The sequence below is a fragment of the Lathyrus oleraceus genome, chromosome 1 (assembly GCF_024323335.1).
Source record: "Lathyrus oleraceus cultivar Zhongwan6 chromosome 1, CAAS_Psat_ZW6_1.0, whole genome shotgun sequence".
NCBI lineage: Eukaryota > Viridiplantae > Streptophyta > Magnoliopsida > Fabales > Fabaceae > Lathyrus > Lathyrus oleraceus.
In genome coordinates this window covers 48,854,461-48,879,527 of record NC_066579.1, presented here as the reverse complement: position 1 = coordinate 48,879,527, position 25,067 = coordinate 48,854,461, and the positions used below count along the sequence as shown (strand labels likewise).

General features: G+C 28.0%; 1 protein-coding gene across 1 annotated transcript; it reads left to right on the top strand.

Moving 5' to 3' along the window:
- Positions 1-8,553: 8,553 nt before the first annotated feature.
- LOC127100945 (serine protease SPPA, chloroplastic) lies at positions 8,554-20,344 on the top strand. The gene is made up of 13 exons (XM_051038287.1): positions 8,554-9,081; positions 9,941-10,124; positions 10,519-10,656; positions 11,671-11,841; positions 11,911-12,014; positions 12,943-13,010; positions 13,780-13,946; positions 14,500-14,569; positions 15,121-15,275; positions 17,696-17,801; positions 19,486-19,573; positions 19,675-19,818; positions 19,912-20,344. The coding sequence occupies exons 1-13, from the start codon at positions 8,665-8,667 to the stop codon at positions 20,140-20,142; spliced, it is 2,043 nt and encodes a 680-aa protein (XP_050894244.1). The 5' UTR covers positions 8,554-8,664; the 3' UTR covers positions 20,143-20,344.
- The last annotated feature ends 4,723 nt before the right edge of the window (positions 20,345-25,067 follow it).

Sequence of the window (25,067 nt, the reverse complement as noted above, 5' to 3'; positions counted from 1 at the left end):
TATATATATATATATATATATATATATATATATATATATATATATATATATATATATATATATATATATAATGTAATTATGTATTAAATCAAAAATAAATTTAATTATAATTATTTTGAGTTTTGATCAATCTTGATTTTTACATGTATTGAGTTTTTATCCTAATATTTTTTTAATTATTAATCTTTTTTATAACATTTTATTTATTTTTATTAATATTTATGAAAAAAAATTGAAAATTTCAAATTTTGGAACCTTCTGCACTTGCATAGGACCGACCCTAGTCTTCACTATTTTTTTCTAATTCTTTGCTTTCTCAAATATACTATTTTTAATGTTATTCTTTATGGATTTACATATAAATATGTTTTTTTTAATCTTTTGAAGGTTCATCCATGGAGGTTGTTTGAAGAGAGAGGGAGAAGAGAGACAAAGAGGAAGATGGACACTCCATCAAAGTGACAAGCAATATCGCTCGCACGACGCAGACAACAACCTCCATTTTGGAGGTGAATGTCATCCTCTTCTCTCTTATGCTTATGTTAGGTACATTTAGAAAAATTGGTTCAGGGTGTAAATCCCTTTTTGATTTAATTTTCTATTCAACTTTTATTTTTTCTAAGTTTTATTAATTTTAGAAAATATAACAACTGTGTTTATATTATGATTTGATTACTTTCTCTAATGTTAGGTGGTATTGGATTGACTGAGTTTTTCTCTGTGTGTTTTTTAACATTCTTTCCCAAATTTCTCTCTTCAAAAACTCCCATTCAATAACTCTCCTTCAATTTTAATTTATTGATTTTTGTGTTTATTTTTCAGGAATTAGATTAGTGATTTCTCAAATTTCCCTCTTCAAAAACTCTCATTCAATAACTCTCCTTCAATTTTAATTTATTGATTTTTGTGTTTATTTTTCAAGAATCTAGATTAGTGATTGAGAAAATATTTTAGATAAAGTGTTGAATTTGTTGGTATTTGTATTTGTTTGATTTGTTTCCTTTTCTATCAAAATGCTCTCTTGAAAAAAAAACCTCTTTTCATTTGCTTTGTGTTACTCCAAGATGGAAACATAATAAAGAAAAAAAAACAAATAAAATGGATTTAAGTCGCATTACAAGGATCAATAAATCAGACAAGAATCGACGTCATGGATCCGGGTACGCTTTTACGGTTTTATTTATAGAATCTAAAACACTGTGAAAATCATGATATCAAGATCCAAAACATAAAATTTTGCTAACAATTGCAAACAAGGATCAATAAATCAGACAAGAATCGACGTCATGGATCCGGTTGCTACTAATATGTTTGCCTTGGGCAACGCAATGACAAAGTTCAATGGGCTAAACTATGCTGATTGGTCTGAAAAGATTCAGTTTCAACTGGGTGTTATGAATTTGGATATGGCATTGATAATGGACGAGAAGCCAGCAGCCATTACGGAGGACAGTACGGAAGATGAAAAAGCTCTTCTAGAGGATTGGGAAAGGTCCAACAGGTTGTCTTTGAACTTGATGAGGATGACGATGGCTGACAATGTTAAGCCATCTATACCCAACACTGAAAATGCAAGGGAATTCATAATTTTAGTCTTATATGTTGATGATATTTTACTTGCTGCCAATGATTTTGCTTTGTTACATGATGTAAAGAAGTTTCTCTCCAATAAATTTGAAATGAAGGATATGGGTGAGGCATCATATGTGATAGGAATAGAAATATTCCGTAATAGATCACAAGGACTATTGGGAATGTCTCAGAAAGGCTATATAAATAAAATTTTAGAGAGATTCAGAATGGACAAATGCTCTGGAGGGACAGTTCCTATTCAGAAAGGGGACAAGTTTAGTCAAATGCAATGTTCCAAAAATGAATTAGAGCGAAAAGAAATGGAGTCTATTCCCTATGCATCAATGGTTGGGAGCTTGATGTATGCCCAAACATGTACCCGACCGGATATTAGTTTTGCTGTTGGTATGTTAGGTCGATATCAAAGTAATCCTGGAATGGATCACTGGAAAGCTGCAAAGAAAGTTCTTAGGTACTTACAAGGAACCAAAGATTACATGCTCACATATAGAAGGTCAGATCACCTTGAAGTGGTTGGCTACTCAGATTCAGACTTTGCAGAATGTGTGGACTCAAGAAAATCCACATTTGGATATGTTTTTCTTCTGGCTGAAGGAGCAATATCATGGAAGAGTGGAAAAAAGTCCATCATTGCTACTTCTATTATGGAGGCAGAATTCGTGGCATGCTTTGAGGCCACAATTCAATCATTATGGTAGCGGAACTTCACCTTAGGGCTTGGTATTGTCGACAGTATAGCTAGGCCGCTAAGGATTTATTGTGATAATTCTGCAGCTGTGTTCTTCTCTAAGAATGATAAATATTCCAAAGGTGTTAAACACATGGAATTGAAATACTTATCAGTGAAAGAAGAAGTGCAGAAACAAAAGGTGTCATTTGAACATATTGGAACAGATTTAATGATAGCGGATCCGTTAACTAAAGGTTTACCGCCCAAAACATTTATTGGTCATGTAGAAAGGATGAGCATTATGTAAAAGTCCTTGTTAACATTGTATTATTTTTTGTATATATACAAGTATAGTTTAATGTTCGTATTGTATGACAATTGTGAATTCAAGTGAAAGAAGAAGTGCAGAAACAAAAGGTGTCATTTGAACATATTGGAACAGATTTAATGATAGCGGGTCCGTTAACTAAAGGTTTACCGCCCAAAACATTTATTGGTCATGTAGAAAGGATGGGCATTATGTAAAAGTCCTTGTTAACATTGTATTATTTTTGGTATATATACAAGTATAGTTTAATGTTCGTATTGTATGACAATTGTGAATTCAATTAAAGTTATGTTTCTGTTGAGTTTTGACATCCATATTATATTATACATGTTATTGTAATATGTGATGACTAGGTGTCTTTGAAAAGACATGAGAGACACATTATTGTATCCCCTAAAGTTATTTGAATTGAATTGATTCGTGATACATGGAAGGAATCAAGTTGATGAATAATTTGTGACCGCCATGATCCGATCATTTCAATTCATTAAAGATAATAACTTGGTGCTTTCAATGAATGGTGCACAATTATGGTATAAGATTGAAACATCAAGATGTCACATGAGTCAAGTGGGAGACTGTTGGATTAATTTATTATCAATTAGGTGTGACTCATGTAAACAATATTTGACTTAAATAAAAGACACCTAAACGTGATGATTATTTTGGTAGATGGATAATTAAGTCAATGAGGTTTTATTTTGAAATTCAAAATACAAATCCCTCTTCTCTCTCTTCATGACTTTTGGGACATGGCTCTTGGGGTGAAATATGACTGTTGAAATAAAGTGTCTATAAAATGACACATTTAGGCAACCAACACCAACTTTTCTCATTCCTTCTCATTTTCTCACAAATACACAAAAGTATCTTCATCATCAAAGATACAAATAAGGAAGAAGGAAGAGGGAAGAAAACAATTGCAAACAAGGATCAATAAATCAGACAAGAATCGACGTCATGGATCCGGGTACGCTTTTATGATTTTATTTATAGAATCTAAAACACTTTGAAAATCATGATATCAAGATCCAAAACATAAAATTTTGCTACCAGATAATGTCCATAAAAATGAATTATGATGATTTATTTTGTTTGCATGAAGATTTTCTATTTACAAACTAGAGTTTAGGTTTTCATACATCTTATTCATATTATTATTCACTTCTCGTTTTTATTTCATGTATATGTACTATTTTTATTTAATGTTTTTTTTTATCGATAAAGTTGTGATTTTCTATAGTAAAACAACTATTAATGTATTTTCTTTTTTAATGATGACTAAGTATTAATCACTTTTCAGTTTTTAAATGTTTTTCATTCAATATTTAAATGTTTCCACGACTCTTTTTTTTTTTCATTATCAAACGTTTTTTTTATTTAAGAGCGTTTAATGTATTTGAAATATTTACAAGACAATCAAAATGTTGTATAATTGTAGGATGATGTGTTTACTGATTGTAGTTGAGACCAAAATATCTCTGTTTTGGCTTCCAAAAAAGAATCAATAGAAACATAATTTTAATTTGTGTTTAAGCACGATGGCAATAATTTAAGTTTATTGTATTTCTATTACAAAATTTTGTCAATTGTTTGACTTTAGTTACATTTTGATTTTATAAGTTCCAGAAATATCAAATAAGATTATTTAATCTATTTATGTGCATTTGATTTATAGAGTATTAGAAATGAGATAAACATTTATTAGCATTTTTATAATCTTTTGTTAATTAAGTTTGTTATTAAAGGTTAATATACAAACTATTTTTAATATATTTTTTCAATTAACAAAAATATTGACTTATTCAATTAATTTTAATTAATTATATTAAATAGTTATTTTTAATTTAAATTTATGACTTAATAAACATAAATTACAAAATTAATAGATATTTGATTTTTTTTTTTAAATATAACAATTTTAAAAAAATAAAATGTATTAACTACAATAATAAATCATAATACATATTAAAAAATATATAACAATATTAAATTATATGTTGGGAAAGAAGATATGATTATTTTGTACTGCTATTTTACTATTTATATTTTTCAAAATGGTCATTAACAAATAATTACTTCTACAGATTTATTATATATTTACAAATTTATTGTTTATTTGATTATTTATGGTATTTTTTTTGTTGAATAAATAATTATTTGTGTGCAACTTATATATTGATTTTCTTCTAATTTATATTATAAATAAATCTAAATAATTGATTTTTCTAAATAGAAAAACCACACAACTACACTTACATCTATATTATAAAAAATCTTTAAAACTAATTAAAATATTTGGTTATAAAGATCAAAATTTACGAGAAATCATCGAGGTACGAAATTCTATTTTTTTTATATAAAAAATAAGATCTACTACTATCACTTATACATCATAATATAGATTATTAATAATAATTACCGCAAGCTCTTGTTTAATCTCCATCCCATCAACACTTTTCAAAGTAAGGGTTCATTTTCTAAAGATGACTACAAATTTTTAAATATACAATAATGGTTTAGATTTTTTTTGTTGTGAAGTGTATTTTTGAATTCACAATAATATTTTAGAGTTTCAATTGTACAATTTGATTATATTGACAATTATCATTTATGTTTTCTAGATTGTGTGCAAGTTTTATGTAAGGTAATATATGGCAAACAATTTTTGCTTGCATCAAAACTCATGATGCAACTTTATAATTTACTAGGAAAGCAAAATAGGTTGATTATGTTAAACATGAGTGATGACCAACACTTTTTGCCGTAACTTTGATTGTTTTTAGTGATTTTATATTTAATTTTGATTTTAATTTTTTATAATAAACATATATTATATAATATTAAATTTAATATAACGGATTATTTTGTGAAATATAATATATTAGGTAGGTTATATTTTCTAAATCAATTAAAATCTGATGCGTGACCTTTAAAATTGAATCTTAAAATAAATTTAATCTTACAAAAATTTAAATATATTACAAAAATCTTAATATTATTATATATCTTAGAAGAGTTAGACTCAACTAAACACAATTATTATATTTTATATAATTTAATATTTTAACATTGCACCTAAAAAATAATAATTATAATATTTTTTTAATAACTATATTTTTTTAGTTTTAAAAATATAATAAATACACTATTTTATTAAATTAAAAAACATTTAGCATAAAAATAAATCGAACATTACAAAACAATTGATGATTAGCACAAAAAAATATATTAAATATATAAAATTCTTATAAAATTTAATAACTACAATAATTTTATTAATTGTCAATTTTCGTACTAATTTGAAATTTACTTACAAATTAATAAAATAAAAAATCATAAAATAGAAATATTTTGGTTTTTAAATATTAAAAAATATGTCATATGATTAAATTTTTTAATAACAAATCATCTTATTATATGATTAACTTTTATAATTAATTTGAATTCCTTTTTTAAGTTGTAAATTTCTAAAATTCTAAAATATAATTTAAAAACATGATATACAATTCCTCAATAACAAAAATATTTTTTATACCTATAACTAAGAAACTTACTTTAAACTACAAAAAAATAATCATAAAATTTAAAACAATTAACATATTTTAATATAAAAAAATAATTGAATAATGTCAAAATAATTTTATATTTTTTTAATTTAAATAAAAATTTAAAATGACCTCAAATAACAAAATATTAAGAACTACAATATTCAAATAAATATAAAATTTATAAAGAAAATATTACAGCATCCACGCATCGTGCTAGTGTTGCGTGAGTTACAATATAATTTTATATTATTGTTTGACACTATATATAAATTTAATGAGACAAATATATATAATAATGATTGAATCATTTAGTAAGAAACAATTATTTTATTAAAAAAAATCTTAATGAAATCACTATACTTTTCTAATGATACAATAGTATAACTTTATGAGAATTTTAAAATTATTTAATATATAATTTTTATTTGTCAATTTAAAATTTTTATTGTTATTAATATTTTTGACGACCATGATCAGCTATATAAAACAAATTTTGACTAGCACATCACTTATATTTTTTTAAACACCAAATTAAAATAATTTTTTTATTCACATTTTTCATATAAATAATTTAATATAAATTTTATGAAAATTATATTTATTTAAAATTTTAATATATTTTATTTTCTCTTAATAAGAAAATCATATGAAACAGGAAAAATAAAATTATTAATCAAAATATTGAATAATAACGGGAGTAAGTTTACTAATGATTTAAATACTTTTATATATAATGCTAAAATAAAAATAATATTTATATATGAAAAAATATAATGTTGATTTAAATATTTTTATAAAAATGTATATACATTGATTTATTATCTCTTTTAAAAATAATAAACTCTTTAGTCAAATAATTTTGTCTTTTTTATATTTTATATTTATTATATTTTGAAAATAAATACTCTTGCGTAAGGCATATATATTTTACTAGATTAAATAAGAAAGAAAAGAAAATTAATGATTTTTTGTTTGGAAGGAAAGGTTTGAGAGAAATGACAAAAAAGAAAACTAGAAAAGAATAATAGAATTTTTATATTTTTTATTTTTTGTTAATTTTAGTTTTAAGAACAAAATGAAAAAAAAAGAAATTATTTCCTTTTTTTTCTCTTTAACTGAATTACAGGTGAACAAAAATAAAAAATAAAATTATATACTAAGGAACCATAAATATTTGGTGAAATGGTGGAGTATAATCTCGATGCAGCCCGAGTAGATTTTCAATATAATAGGAGCGGGATGAACTTACAAGATTGACACTCTAATGTTGAAGAAAAAACAAGTGAATTGTAGATTATAGATTTCCTCAAATATCACTTGAGATCTTTATATATATATATATATATATATATATATATATATATATATATATATATATATATATATATATATATATATATATATATATATATATATATATATATATATATATATATGATGGGTGGTTATGGATTACAAAATTAATATTTATATACGAAAAAATATATCAAATTATATTTATGCTCCAAATATAAATAAAAAGTTCTTTTAAAAATAATAAACTTTCTTAGTTAAATAATTTTGTCTTTCTATTTCTTTCTTGGTTTTATTACGTTTTAGAAACAAATGCGCGTAGGACATCAATATATGTGCGAACATAGTATTCAGATTAGAATTCGTGAGAACCGACATATTATTACATTTTTTGTTACAGTTAAAGAAAAGCAAAATAAAATTATTTAAAATAATATATAAATCTAAGCACGGAAAAATGTGTTATTTTTTTTAATTATTTATATTACTAGTATTTTTATTTTAAAATTATTTTTAATTTAAGATATAATATTTTTAAAAATATTATATAAAAAAGTAAGCTATATATTATTGATGAACTCACTCCGCTACCTAATGAGTAATTCGGTTGACTATTTCACATGTATTAAAAAAAATAAAGAAAAAAGAGAGAATTATATTTTTATGATAATGAAAGTAATATTAATTAAATGATAAAATTAGAAAAGATGCATTGTAAATTGAAATTGGTAGTAATTTTTTATTTCAAATAGATGATTCATTGTGGGAGGAAAAGAATCGTTATGATATGTTATTAATGAATAATATTATTTTTAAATTAACAAGTAAATATTTTTTTTTAAATTAGAACAAATATTTTTTATTCAAATATTTTTAAAAATAATATCAAAACAAAAATAAAATTACATACATAAAAATATATACATGAAAATATACCATTCATCAAAATATATTTGTAGAAAAACTATATTTATGATTTATATAAATTAAAATATATATATTTTTTAAAAATAATAAACTCCTTTAACAAAAAAAAAAAATCTTTTTTACTCCACAGTCTTGTTAAGGAATGACCGGCTGATATATACGAAGACGTGGAAGAAATTAGACCTTGTCAGCTTATCACTTCACTTCACGCATATTTTATTTTCTGCTTCTTCTTTTTTCAGTTATTAAGTATTACTTCACCTTCACTTCCCTCCCTATTTTCCCTTTCATTTCATTCCTACATGGCGTCGCTGCTTCTACCCACACCTCCTCCTCTCACCTCATTCTACCACCGCAGCACCTTATCATCATCATCATCATCATCATCATCATCATCATCATCATCGCTTCAATTTCACCCTCGCTTCTCTTTTTCTTCTTTCCCATCTCTTTCCCAAACTCCTACGAAAAGAAGCATTTCCCTTCGCACTTTCGCTTTCGACTCCTCTGACTCCAAAGTTCAACAACCAGAACAAAAAGAAGGTGCTATTGACGGTGAAAATGTTAGAATTTCCGATGAGGATTATCCTAGTGGCGACTTCGAATTTCAACCTATTACTGGCTGGAGGAACTTTCTCGTCAAGGTTAAGATGTTGATTGCGTTTCCATGGGAACGTGTTCGTAAAGGTAGCGTTCTCACAATGAAGCTGCGTGGCGAGGTTTTCTTCTATCCCTTTCCCTTATCCATTTAGGGTTTCTTTCTTCAATTAATGCTTGAGTAAACTGCTTTACTCAATTATGTATCTATATATGAATAATATTTCTAAAATCATAGAGATTTGATAGGAACTAGTAATATAGTAAAGTGGCTTAGCAAGTGTTATCATAATAAATGTTGTTAAGTAGTGTAGGCTATAGTTTAATGAAATTTCCACTACTTAGTACAAAATGTTGTCAAACAGCTGCTAGGACTGCATAGAGGAATTTGTTCCAACAGTTATTTTCTGCTATTCGTGATTAACGACCTCCATATAAACTACATAATTTTAGATTTTTTTTTGAAGTAAGCTAAACACAACTTATGAACTTGTAACCAGTTATTTTCATAAGCTTTTTGAAACACTTGCATAAGGAATCGTGTGATAAGATAAGCTCAAATATGTATTTAGTGGTTTTGATTTCACAAAATGATAAAAGGTAGATTTTTATATTACATGGAAAATTTATACATGTATATCAAATTAAATTTAAGAGGAAAATCATCTAAAAATAAATTGAATTACTTCACTCATTTTATAGTCAAATCCCGATATAATGGTAAGGTTGTTGCCTTGTAAGCGGGAGGTCATGAGTGCAAATTCTGGAATCAGCTTTTCGCTTGCGGGTTATAGTTGTTCATCTACTCTCTAGACCCCACATGGTCGAAGGCTCATGTTATAATCAAATTAGTCATTTAAAAAGTTTAAAATCACTTTTATTAAATGCTCACATCAATATACATATAGTTTTTTCTGCTTTCACTTTTAAAAATGGTATGTAATTATATATTTTGATGTTGTTGAGGAATATTGTGTTCAGATATCTGATCAAGCGAAGAGTAGTTTCTCTCCGGGACTTTCTCTACCCCAAATTTGTGAGAATTTTTTGAAAGCAGCCTATGATCCTCGAATTTCTGGCGTCTATCTCCATATTGATGGTTTAAGATGTGGGTGGGGTAAAGTGGAAGAAATTCGAAGGCACATTTTGAATTTCAAAAAATCAGGTAAAAACATTGGATTTGTGTTGAGGTCAGCTAATATATGTAAGAAAGAGAAACGTGGAAACATCTAATGTCAACACACTTTTTTTCTTCATATTTTGTTAGTCTATAGACACTTGCATAAACTTGCATAAACTTTTTTTCTTCATATTTTTTTCTTCATATTTTGTTAGTCTATAGACACTAACTACAGGTAAAAATTCTGTTACTGTCAGTATGCAAGTAGGTGTAGAATTTTCCAAGATTTTCCATAAACTTGCATAACTGTTACATTTAACTGTAGTTAGTGATTATTGGAGTACTGATGTAACTGAGGATTTAAGTTTTAGAGAAAATATGCCGATAAATGATTTATAATATCCTTCAAACATGCATTTATAGTTGAGTATGCTTGTAGGAAAATTTGTTGTAGCTTATGTCCCTACATGTCAAGAAAAAGAATATTACCTTGCATGTGCATGTGAAGAGATATATGCACCTCCAAGTGCTTACTTTTCTTTGTTCGGATTGAGTGTTCAAGCTTCATTCCTTAGAGGTAAGCCTTCCTTCTTTACTTTGCGTTTTTTAAAGTTTGACGACAATTATTTTCCCTATTTTTATGTATGTATTAATCTCCAAGGATGTATATATCCTTGTAGGAGATTTACGTGGTAGTCTGGTACTTCATATAGAGTTTATGCATAATTCAAGTACATAATATCTTATTATTCATGCCTGAATTGAAGTGTTGTACTGATGCACCTTTCTTAAATATTATTATAGATGCATAAATATCATATCAATGGTCATATCTAGCGGAGGATTTTGGTTGATTTAATTGAGGGGTCGTGAGAAACGAAAAGCATCTATTCAAGCTATATATATATATATATATATATATATATATATATATATATATATATATATATATATATATATATATATATATATATAATCTAACAAGTTCCATAATTTAAGATATTATGTATTCCCATATATATATAACAAGTTCCATAATTTAACTAGTTCAACAGACTTTGCTCAAAAAACATAAATCTAACAAACAAGTCTAATCATCTAAGATATTATGTATTCCCATATCATGATAGTCGTATAAAAGGCAACTTTAACACGTAAGATCGTAAGATCTTAAGATCCAAAACTCGAGCTTGACCACAAAGTGCAAAAAAAAAGTTTTTTCTAAGATTGTAGCACTAAAAGACAACTTCAGCACATCTTAAGACCCAACAATCGATTTTGACTACACTGGTGCAGTGGCTATTTTCGCTTAATTTTTAGAGTCCCTACGTGAGTTCAACTCCGGCCCAAGCATTTTGGGGTAAGAAAATTAAATAAAAATACAAATTGTGACACTGGAAAATTTTGAGGTGGCCATGTCCCAAAGATGACCCACCACTGATTATGTCTCAAATCATTCTTGTCTCAAAATATTTTCATAAATTATTTTGCAGATGCAGGTCAAGATTATAGAGAAATTTTTAAGCCTCATGAGCTGATTATGAATAATATAAAACATGTATTTTTGACATTAGTTGTTAATTCTTTTCAGGTGTTTTAGATAACATAGGAATTGAACCACAAGTGGAGAGGATTGGCAAGTACAAAAGTGCAGGAGATCAATTAGCTCGAAGGACCATGACTGATGAAAATTGTGAGATGCTGACTGCATTGCTTGATAACATCTATGCAAACTGGCTGGATAAAGTCTCTTCTGCCAAAGGTACTTTTGCATTTGAAATTTAAGTTGAATCTTGTATCACTAAATAATTTTTCTGCCAATTTAAAATAGGAAAGGGAAGAAAAGATATTGAGAACTTCATAAATGAAGGTGTTTACCAAGTTGATAAACTGAAAGAAGAGGGCCTTATATCAAATGTGATGTATGATGATGAGGTATATAATTGCTTGCTTGTGATATATATGCTATATGTAGGTATCATTTGTTCGCCTATATCAAAATAGTTTTACTGACAGTAAGGGATGAAATATCTTTTACTAGTAAGTAATATATTTGATGAATTGTACTATATATCCCTAATTAATAACATTTAATGAATTGTTTTAATTGATTAGAAGATATCAATGCATCAATACATTGGCATTGAATAGGGTTAAAAGAATAAGAAATACAAGATAGGATAAATATATGATATCATGTATCAATCTAGTATTACGAGACAACAAAATGATAAGTTAATCCTAAATCATATTCTATTATGTGCTAGTTGAGCTAGATGAGTCTAAATGTATTAATGTAAACAAGTTGTATATACTTATAAAAAAATTCTATTATTGCACTTCAGGTAAATTCTTATTCTAAATATAAATTGGATTAAAAACCAACATGATAAGCTAAGAAAATAATATACCAATCAACCCCTACAAAATACAATTTTATAAATAAAAATTGAAAGCTAATAAAATACAAATAAAAAATAATTAGATATTAAATTTAAAAAAATAAAAATATTAATTTTTATAAACATGTATGATTTTGTCAAAAGGGTAAATTTACAAAATTTATAACCTATTAAAATTAGAAAGTAGGACACTAAAATAATTATTAAAGATTACAAAAATATGATATTAGTTTTTTAACAAATTAAAAATAATTTTCTTGTAAGGTTATTTTTGTCATTACTTATAATATACAATTCAAAATAATTTGAAAAAAACATGATATGATAAAATAATATTATCCTGATGGGATAATTGTTTATCCTGTCTATATCCTATCCCTTCCTTATCATGCTTTATATCATTTCCTGTCTCTATCATATTCGGCGAACTAAATGGTTCTAAATCCCTAAATGTTTTGTAGGTTACTGCCATGTTGAAGGAGAGACTTGGAGTGAAAGCTAAAAAAGATCTACCCACGGTAGATTACAGGTAGCAAATCATATGCAGTGTATATGGAGTAGATAAAAGTCAGCTTTTGGAATGTCTAATTTGGGAAATTCTTTAATCCTCAGTCTCATAGTTAATCATCTATCCCGTAAAAGATATTAGCTTTGTTATAAGACATTAGCTTTGTTAATTGTTTGTTGTTTCCTAAGCAACAGATTGTCTAGGTTCAAGTGCATATTTTATCATAGTGCTAGTGCTATTTATGGCATCATCCTTCACATTAGGGATTACTGCATCTCTTTAATGTCCCTACAATGCAATTGCATTAGAGTGTTGCTCAGTTCACTGGCCGCTTCATTTTTTGAATTGTCTTGCAAGACTTTATTCGGATTACATTGTAACACAGTATTCCAATATAAGATAGCTTTCATGTTTATTACATGCACATTAAATACATCAGCCTAATTTAAAAATTATAACTTTTGATTTTGGGTTAAATATAAAATATATGTATCTTGACTAATTTTTCTTTTTATTCTTTAGAAACAAAGTTTACAATTACTTTATACATAAATTTGAGGAAACTTCAACGTATAGATAAAATGTTTATATTGAAAATTAATTATTTTCACAACCTCTGTCCCTCTTAGTTATGGATCTTTTTAGTGGTTTACGTATGTAAATTACAATTTTCATATGACTTATTGCTTCCTTTTTCCTACCCAACTTTTAATGTTAGCAATAGCTCTTTTGGTGAAAAAGTATATCAAACTAACATATAAAGCTAATTTATTGATTTGATTAAATACAGGAGATACTCTCGTGTTAGAAAATCGACAGTTGGAATATCAGGTGGCAAAGAATTGATAGCCATCATACGGGCATCAGGGAGCATTAGTCGAGTTAAGGGCCAATTTAGTTTCTCTAGATCTGGCATAGTTGCAGAGGAGTTCATTGAGAAGATTCGCACAGTCAGAAGTATATTTTATATAATGAGTTTCCCTTTTATGCAGATATCATTAATACATCATTGATATTATTTTTTTTAGTATAGTAATGTTACATTGTTATTTTGTGGTGTTGCGAAAATTAATAGGAAGCCAATAGATTACACTTTTTTTGAAGTTTTTGGTTCCAAAAATAGCCATAAAAGTATTGTTTGCTTTTCAAGTGTAGGAAAGTGAAGAAAAAACTGATTTGATTCTATGATTTAATTTTTTCTCTCTTTATTTTTGTTTTATTTTGTCCTTATTAGTCCTAAGTAATGAGAGGGATGCTATTGTAAAGAAAAAGATGACTTACGGTACTTGTTATTCATGTCTTCCAGGATGTAAATAACAATGATTAGTTTTATTCAGTTATGTACACTATGTAATATAACTGAGGCACAATCATGGTTTTCATGTTCATCTATGATGCTGTTTGCCAGACCTGCAATCTTTGATACTGTTACCAATTACTATTATAATTCATGTTTTATTTGTCCTATAGTTTGTCTCCTGGTCACAATGGCTGTTCTTTTTCTCATCAGAGTCAAAACAATATAAGGCCGCTATTATCAGAATTGATAGTCCTGGAGGTGACGCTCTTGCCTCTGATTTGTAAGTTTTGGTAAAATTTCCCCCATGTTAGTTTTATTTTAAAATGCAATTTTAATAAAGAACCATTTCATTTGATTTGTCTTGGTTTTAAATTATTGGCTGAATGCATCTAGATCTGATGTGTGCGACATAACACTTTGTGAGTACATGCATTGATCCTTCATTGAAGCTTTTTTTTAATAATACTTTAAAGATTTGAATATAGTTTTAATCCCTAAAATAGGGAAATGATTGCTTTTGGTCCTTAAAATAAAACTCTGTCAAATTTTGGTTCCTCTTCTGAAAATGATGACAATTGGTCCCTCTTCTAAAATAAAAGCAATAATTACCCTATTTTGAGGGGTTAAAAACATATTTAGGCCCACTTTTAAACTTGAGATGAATGAATCATAAATTTCCTTTATAGTCTAGTTAAATTTGAAATGCATCTATAATTTTTTATCATGAATGGAATTGTAATGCTTTCTAAGTATTTTGGTGAGATTTAATTTGCATGTTTAGCTGATCAGAGCCTGATGTCACAAATCATTATTTGGTATCACGGTCTTCAGGATGTGGAGAGAAATTCGGCTTTTAGCTGCTTCAAAACCTGTCATTGCTTCAATGTCTGATGTAGCAGCTAGTGGAGGATACTACATGGCAATGGGAACTGATGCTATTGTTGCAGAAAGTCTTACCTTAACTGGTTCAATTGGAGTGGTAACAGGTGAATCAGGGTGTCTTATTATTTCAGTAGGTGAATATAGAAGGCCATACAGACATGAATCTAACTGAAAAAAAAAAGATTTATTAAAATCATTCATGCGCACATAGTTGAATACTGGAATATATTAAAGATATGTTCTCATCAGTTTCTATATTACAATCTTTGTGATGCTGCCTGCTTGATTAAAGAATTAGGAACTCCTAATTGAGGCAGGCGCTGAGCAATGATCAGTCTCAGTATATGCTTTCCTATTTCTTTAGTGTCATAACTGTTACTTATAGTCAAGATAGGGGATTAAAATCGTACACTGGGGTTGGATTACGGATTGTCCATCTAAGATGATGGTAGTTTGTTTGAATTCCGCTATGCTATTGTGCCGCTATTTGACTAAAGTGTAGTGCAGAACAAACACATTTTGATCGAATTCCACTACGCCATAGTGTCTCTATAACCGCTAGTTGATATAACACTAGAGAAGTCAATAGCGGCGCTATCCCGCTATAGCGGAGCAGAGCAGAGGCCGGCCGCTATGGGAAGAGCCTTAGCAGTGCTTATCACTATAGCAGCCGCTATAAGGTAAATAGTGGGATAGCAGAGCGAAGTAGTTCACGGCCCAGAGCAGTTTCTGCCCCACTATCCTTTTCCCCTCTGAAAAGCTGAAATTACCCCTTAAATTTAAAACATTTATGGTAACTTTGGATTTTTCAATCAAATTTGAGTCGAGAGTTGTATTTAATATTTAGTACTTAAGTTTGAATCTTGGGATGTAATGTGTCGATTAAGACTTGTTGATGTTGATTAAGAGTTTCGATTAAAACTTGTTGGTTTTTGAGTGTTTTTTTATTAAGTTTTGTGCTTTGATTTATGAATATTTTATGGGTATTGAATTATGAATATTTTATGGTTTTTGAGTTATTTGTTTAATTTAAATTAAATATATGTTTTCAATTATTATATGTAATTTGTCTAAAAAATGATAGTGGTCATCCTGCTATCCTGCTATCCCACTTTTGGAGTCGGCCGCTCCGTGCCGCTATTCAGAAGTGTGTGCGTGCGCGCGGACGCGTGCGTTCTGCGTGCTATTGTGATGCTATTTCAGTAAACTTTATATTAACTAGCGTATTGTGGAACAATGACAGTTTGTCCAAGTTCTGCTACGCTATAGTGCCACTATGTGTAGCAGTTTGTTCAAATCCAATGGTAGATTTTGTTATACTATGAGATACGATCAATTGACACCATGATGTCAAACTTAATAATATAACACCTCTGATAATTCTTTATCACATATAACAAAATCTACTGTTGCATTGAAAATTATTATCATATCGATTATGTCTATAAAATTTTATATTAAACATAAATGATTTGATATGCCAATTTGATACATCAAAATCAATTTGTCTGAATAGACGTTAATTTTTATGTATCTCATTGGCATATCAAATCATTCATGACTAGTATTATATTTTAGACATTATCTATGATATTATAGCTTTTAGTCTAACGTTGGATTTTGTTGTTGGATTTTGTTATAAGGGTATCCAAATAAGATTTATCAAATATGTCATATGTTAAGGTTGACAACTGTGGTGTTAATTGTCCTGACCTTATATGTGTGTACGCGTGCATGCCCGCGAGTGAGTGACCCACGTGTATAAAATAATATAAAATAACCTTTAAATCTCCACTAAAACTTAATTAAACTTAAATTCTTAACCCATAAGAAGTAGGACAACAAAATAGAGAACATAATATGATCAGGATGGTGGCATTGTACGATCTCACCTCACCGATCATAAGTGCAAACACAACAACCCTACCTGATTTCGTGAGATCATATTCCAAAATTTGAGCAGGATCGTGTTGGGTCCAAAAACCGAACAACTGTGGAACCGTAGTTTTGACTATCATGCTTAAAGTCATTGTTGTGGTCCTGTCGCTAATTTTCCTTCATTTGAAATCTCTTCAGCTCTAGTTGTAGTGTTCAAAACATTGTCGTCAAAAGGAAGAGGAAGTATTTAAAAAAGTACAGACTGTTGATACATGTTTACTTTCCACCAAGAGGAAAACCTGATCTACAGTGCTTTTTCCAAAAACAATAATGCAAGTTGAAATCTGCCTTTATAGTTTATGCACATATAGCATATTTATAGTTGTAGATCTCCGTGCATAAAACTGGCCGAACATTGCATTGAACAGGATTAAGTTAGTAATTGAACATTTTTAGGTTTGTTTTAAATTTTAATGCTACCATTTGAATAGTAATTAACTGCAGCCAAATGATATTGTTGCTGAATGCTAATTATTCATTCAACCTCTGAAATAATGAGCAAGACATTATAACATTATGACTGGTCATTGCTAAATATTTAGTTGAGCTTTGTAATTTGTTAATTTATGAAAACATTTTTTTGTAGGAAAATTTAACCTAGGGAAACTCTATGAGAAGATTGGCTTTACAAAAGAAATCATATCCAGGGGAAGATATGCTGAACTTGTTGCTGCTGATCAACGTTCTTTTAGGTATTATTTGTCATCTCAACTGTCAGGCACTCTCTTTGAGCGGGAAGTGCACAAATGTTGCCTTTACATTCTAAATAGTCCCTAGCGCAACAAAACTGAGCTGATGGTACCTAGATGATTCCCTAGCTTATATTATTAAAAAGTAAAAAATCTCGACAAGTGAACCTATTTAAAAAATTGATTTCAAGAGGTTCAGATGCTAAAACAACTATATGGGTGAGCTGCCCCTGAGCGACAGGGGCTCCGAGGGGCTTTAACTTTCCCTTTAGTATTGTTTCTGTTGAAAGATAGTCAAATGGTGAAACCGTGTTTGAACTAAACCACAGAGACTCAACTACACATGCTCTGAAATAAAGCACACTGTGCAATATGATATCAAATCAACAGAATTTTTTGTTCCGATATACATAATAAACTATTTGTTAAATATCAACACTCTCCCTTAGGCTAGAGCCATATAAATCAAATGTACCAAATTTGCTACATACATTACTGATTTTAGGATCTAAGATATTTTGTAGACATCTAATAATTGACCAACCATAGAAATATGTAATATAACGTATATATCCAAAAATTCCTAGCTAAAACATTTTGATAATCTATAAAATAAAAACATGTTAGAAACAGTGCTCATAGAGAAGAAGAGAAGGGAGAGAGTAGAGAGAGTGTGTTAACAGAATTTGAAAAACTTCATTACTGTAATTCTGTTGTTACATGAGAAGTACTTATAGAGTAGTTATTGTAACTGACTGTCTATAGAATTCTGTTAATTAGAGCACACTCTAACTGAATTTTGCTATGGATAATGCAAGGGAGTGGGAAGGGAATTGGGCCAAGGCCCAATCCCTAATACAGGGGTAAAGCCCACTCCTTTATCCTATACTCCTAACACCTAACTTCTTAAAAAGAATCTATACAATCAATTTTAACATGACCAAGCATGAATAAAGTTTAACATTTTTCTATGATAAAAAAACAGGCTAGTCAAATCTTCATCATCAATTTATTGGTAGAATAACGTTCTTGATAACTGTCCCCCTGAGTATACAAAATGTTGTCTCCTTCAAGTTGCTTTTGGACCTTGCTTTTGTTTATGTTGGGCTTAGAAGTTAAAAATCTATAAGGTTAGGTTTGTTTAATTAATTAAACAAATGAGTCTGACAGAACATTTAACATGTCAAGCTCAGATAGTTAACGAATACCCGAACACATTGACTCCTCTAATGAGAAGTAGTTAGCTGGTCTCTATCTTGGTTTGAATATATCTCTGATTATTCACATTTAAGAATGTTATTTAGTGAAGTTTAGTGTGATGGATTGTAGATAAAATCTTGTATGGCTTACCGCATACTTAGTTAATAATAGTAGCAATTATTGGGTTCCCATTTACTGATCTCTGAAGAAAAGGGATCAAGGTGCTAGGTATCCGTAAAAGTTCAATCATATATGAAAGCAGATTGTAGCAAAGAAAATCCACTGATCAATAAACAAACTCACAATCTCTTAACTTAGGGAGGCAGAAGGTTATTCCTGACCTTTATATATTTTAAATCTTTATGGACGGTTTTTAGGTTTTACAAGGTATTTTTATGTTGTATAGATATCAATACATACATAATTTGACTACCATTCCAGAGCAGACAAATATGAGTATTTTCGTTTCCTTTTTCCTTTTGTATAGACCAGATGAAGCAGAGCTATTTGCAAAATCTGCCCAGAATGCTTATAAACAATTTCGAGACAAGGCAGCTTTATCCAGATCAATGACTGTATGTTCTAAGTTCATTAAGCGTATTGTTCCTGTGAATTTTTGTTCATCGTTATTTCTTATTGATCTTTGTCACATCACAACTTCCATTTTGTACTTAAGGTTGATAAGATGGAGGAGGTAGCACAGGGGAGGGTTTGGACCGGTAAGGATGCGGCATCGCATGGTTTGGTTGATGCTATTGGTGGCCTTTCCCGAGCCATTGCCATAGCAAAATTGAAGGCCAATATACCTCAAGAAAAAGAGGTTAGTTTGAGATCACGTTTATTCAGCAAATATGACTGTTTTATTTAAAAAGTACAATTGCAAAAAATGGTGATTTTGCTTGAGTTATGCCAGGTTACTGTTGTGGAATTATCCAGATCAAATCCCTCTCTACCTGAGATTTTATTAGGCGCAGGGAGTTCCCTAACTGGTGTTGAAACCACGTTGAAGGAACTGCTACAAGGTTTAACATTTTCAGATGGAGTTCAAGCAAGGATGGATGGAATCATATTTCGTTCATTGGAAGGATTTCCAAACTCCAACCCCATTTTGTCAATTATAATAGATTATCTTAGTTCTTTGTAGTTTTTCTTAATTCATTGCAAACATTTTATTTCAATAGTTTTCCATGTACTATTTAGGTCGTGTTAGATGTAATTCAAATTAAAGTGACTTACTTTTATTTGGTTTGCATTTGAATTAGGGTTGATGTATATAAACTAGGTTTAAATGCATTTTTTGTCCTCCTATAGTCATTTTAAATTATTGGTCCTCCTATTACAAAACATGTCATTCTAGTCCTTTAATTTTGATGGTCTTTGAATTTTTGTAGTATCTTTCTAATTTTGCATACGTGACAGAGATGATTAAGATGACATAACTAAATTATTGATTTATTAATATATTTTAATTGAATTAATTATGTCTTTTAATTAATGATAATTTATTTATTAATATTTTTTTAAAATATATTTTCTAAGAAATTTATTAATACAAGTTTTAAAAGATAATTATGGGCCAGTTTGTTTTATCTTTAAAAAAATGGATTTTTTCTTTCTATTTTTGAAAATGGTTTCTACAAAAATGTCTTTCAAAATATTATAAATTTGTTTTTTATAAATTACAAGATTGAATTGTTCGTTTTATAATATAAATATACCTTTTTATTGAAGATTAAAACATAGTCAAAATCGCAATTTTTTCAAAAAATTGTATCTTAAAAATGATTTTTATGAAAAGTTATTTGAAATATTTTCAAAATTAAGTGATTTTTTGAAAATTTGATATCCAATTTTTTTTCGATAAAATGATGAAATATCAAATTTTCATTTGAAATTTTAATGAAATTTTTTTTTTAATTTTTTTACACTAAAATATGTAATATTATAAAAATCATTTTAAAAAAAGGCAAAACAAACGGGTCCTATACGAACTTAAGGACCAATTTCTAGATTCTATTTAATCGACATAGTCAATGAAAATGATTTGTATAAATATATAAATATTAAATTTAAGTCTAACAAAATTAATGTAGGAATATATCATATTTAAAAATATCAGTCCATTTTTTTCTTCTAATTTTGTATCAGTGTATTCCCAAAATTATTTCAAAAATAATGTCGTTGTTAACTCATTCTTCCAAGCTTATTGGCAGAATTACCACTGTTACTCTCGTTTCCAACGTTCTTTCATGCAAATTCTTTCTAATGCATAATTCGAAGAGCTATCAGTTAGGGATCTAATGTTGACATCTGAATACCTACTCTCTCCTTACCTTGCCAATATATGTTGATTGGGAGAAGCACATGAGTCTAATTCCATAATATTTAGGTAAGGTAATTTCATATACATATTTTCTATATGTTTGTTCTTCAATTCAAAATTTTAAATCAAATTTAAAAAATTAATCTTTTTAGATTTGAGAAAGCATAAATGAAATATTTATATGGCATGCTATGCTATGAACTTTTGAAAGGTATAGTTTAAGTTGAAAGCTTTAAACAACCAGTTTATACTCAACTTCCCTTATTCCATAAATGATTATCGTATTTCCTTTCCATTGTGAAGCTATTTGTTGCATAATTGCCCAGAGTTGGTGTTTTGGATTCGGTCAATTGCCCATGACTGGTGTTTTGGATTCTGTCATTTTTTTGCTCTTTTTTAGTTTGTAATGAGGTCATATTTTATGGTAAAGATATCAACATATATAACATTTACATCTACATACTGGCTCTTCAATTTAGTACAAAAATCATACATATATAGATTAAAGGTTTTGGCAGTTTGGTTGTGTGCTCGAAGACATCCTCATTGATCTAGCTTTGGCGTATCATTGCCAAATGTGACAATATTCTGAGCCAAACATCCCAGCTTTTTAAACGGTTTTGAGATACTAAAATGAGATACGATGTATTTAAATCATTTTCATTGACAACATGTGGATCGAAGAGAATCTAGAAATAATTAAGCCTTAAGCCCATATAACTATCTTTTAAATTTTGTATTAATAAATTTCTTAAAAAAATATTAATAAATAAATTATCATTAATTAAAATATATAATTAATTTATTAAAATATATTAATAAATCAATAATCTAGTCATCAATGCCATATCATTAAAAATATTTTTTTTATCCTAATCATCTTTGTCATGTATACAAAATTGGAAGGGGATGACAAAAATCCAAAGACCATCAAAATTAAGGGATTAAAATGATTGGTTTTGTAATAGGGAGACAAATAATTTAAAACGTCAAATATAGAGGGGACGAAAAGTGTATTTAAGCCTATAAACTAAAAGTTAGTTTAATTTGATAAGTACGAAAGAAAAGAAAATTTGAGTTTGTTGAGATTGAAAAATAAGGTTACAATCTCTCTCTCTCTCTCTCTCTCTCTCTCTCTCTCTCTCTCTCTCTCTCTCTCTCTCTCTCTCTCTCTCTCTCTCTCTCTCTCTCTCTCTCTTCCTCTCTCTCTCTCTCTCTCTCTCTCTCTCTCTCTCTCTCTCTCTCTCTCTCTCTCTCTCTCTCTCTCTCTCTCTCTCTCTCTCTCTCTCTCTCTCTCTCTCTCTCTCTCTCTCTCTCTCTCTCTCTCTCTCTCTCTCTCTCTCTCTCTCTCTCTCTATCTCTCTCTCTCTCTCTCTCTCTCTCTATCTATATATATATATATATATCTATATATATATTAATATATATATATATATATATATATATATATATATATATATATATATATATATATATAGGGGTGTGCATGGTTCAAAACCATAACTAAATTGAACCAAATATATGGATCAGTTGGTTTTTAAAACCATTTTGATAAAAACCGGTTTATATTTTTAAAATCGGTTTGTTTGGATCGGTTGGTTAATAACCGGTTTGTACTAAAAAAATTAATTTTGTTTGGATTAATTTAAAACCAAATTTCCCACAAATTTAATTTTCATTCCAACAACTTATTAACTCTATCCAATCGCTCTTGAAATCAATCATTATTTTTAAATTTCAATCTGAAAAAATCAAAATTAAGTAATTACCTATAAGATAGAAAAAAAATCAATTTTAAAAAAGAGTTTTAAATCGATATTTTTCAAACCAATTTTTTATTTTCTTTAAAAACAGTTTTATAAAAAAAAACAATTTTAGAAAAAAAAATTAAAAAAATTATAAAAATAAATCAGATTTAAAAAATTATACGATGCAGTTTTATTGACCGTAGTTTTTTGCAGCTTCTCAATTTTATTTAAGAGGATAATGATCAACAATGCCACATTTAATTTTACAATAATAAAAAAGTAAAGTAATTGCCACGTCATAAAAATAACTGACTAGTTGTAAGAAGAAATTAAAATGATAAAATTTTCGTTGACTTTTTTCAAACTCACAAATAAATAGGGACGAAATTGCCAACTTGTTTTCAGTTTGTTTCTTTGCAAATATCCAAATATACAGGAAAAAAACATTGAAAAACAAATTGTATACTAATACTATATATCTATACAAATCTTTAAAAACAGAAATCAATTGAAACAATTCACAACCAATTAAAGCTAAGAAAATGGAAAAAAATAACTCCATAATAAACACAAATTACAAAATTACAAATTTACTACTCACAGAATTTGACTTGAACATTGTTAAACAACACCAATATGAAAGCAAACATCACAATTTCAATACCATTTACAATACGATGCAGGTTTTGATGAGTTTGAATTTGAAGAATGATGAAGAGAAAAAAAAATGAAAAAAGTTTGGATTTTGAGAAATAGGGATTCTGAAATTTGTGTTTGGGGTGATTTGAAATGATTATTAAAAATGGTAACCGTTTACTTGAACCGGTTTGTAATATGGTTACCGGTTTTTTTTTTAATTTGATAAATGGATCACCAATTTCAAAATATAATTTTGGATTGGGTTTTAAAGTTTGGATCAATTTGGATAAGAATTTGGTTCATGGTTATTGGTTATTTTGCACACCCCTATATAGATATATATTATATAGATTATATATATTATATATATATATATATATATATATATATATATATATATATATATAATATATATATATATATATATATATATATATATATATATATATATATATATATATATATCTATATATATTATATATATATATATATATATATATATATATAATATATATATATCTATATATATATATATATATATATATATATATATATATATATATATATATATATATATATATATATATATATATATATATATATATATATATATATCTATATATATATTATATATATATATATATATATATATATATATATATATATATAATATATATATATATATATATATATATTATATATATATATATATATATATAATATAAATTTTAAAACCTTTTTGAAAAACAAATTGAAAGAAAAAGACTACCTGGATTAAAGGTCTAGTCATACTCCTGAGTATTAGGCTCAAGTGGTAATCCGTTGTAAATCATGAACATTTGTCTTTCAGGCTTAAAACATACTCAAACCAATCAAACCTATCTTTTTTCGCCCCATCCGATTGAAACCTTTTTTTGATTAAAATAAAGATGCTTCATCCATTCCGAGATGATGCAAACAAGCTTTGTTCCTACATGTACAAGAAGTTAGAACGATTTTCGTTCGAATGTGACGAGATTTTTTTTTAGAATTCGGGTTATGTTATCCATTCTGATGCGGTGCCAATGTTCACTTCTCCATGTTTTGGGTAGAAAGTAATGTTTTCTTCTCGATTTCGACTAAGTCTCTTTCTCGCTAAAACCGAACAACAAACAAACATTTTCTACCCAGAACTACGCAACCTTGAGTTCTCCATCGCACCTGGAGATACGTAGGAGCAAGACCCGCAATCTTGTCAGACACATTAGTAATTTTTTTTTGTGACTCCTTTCTTTTTCTCCTTTTCCTTTTTAATCATTCGAAGAAGACAATTAACATAACCTAACATTCAATCACAAGTTTAACTAAAAGGTTCCCGTT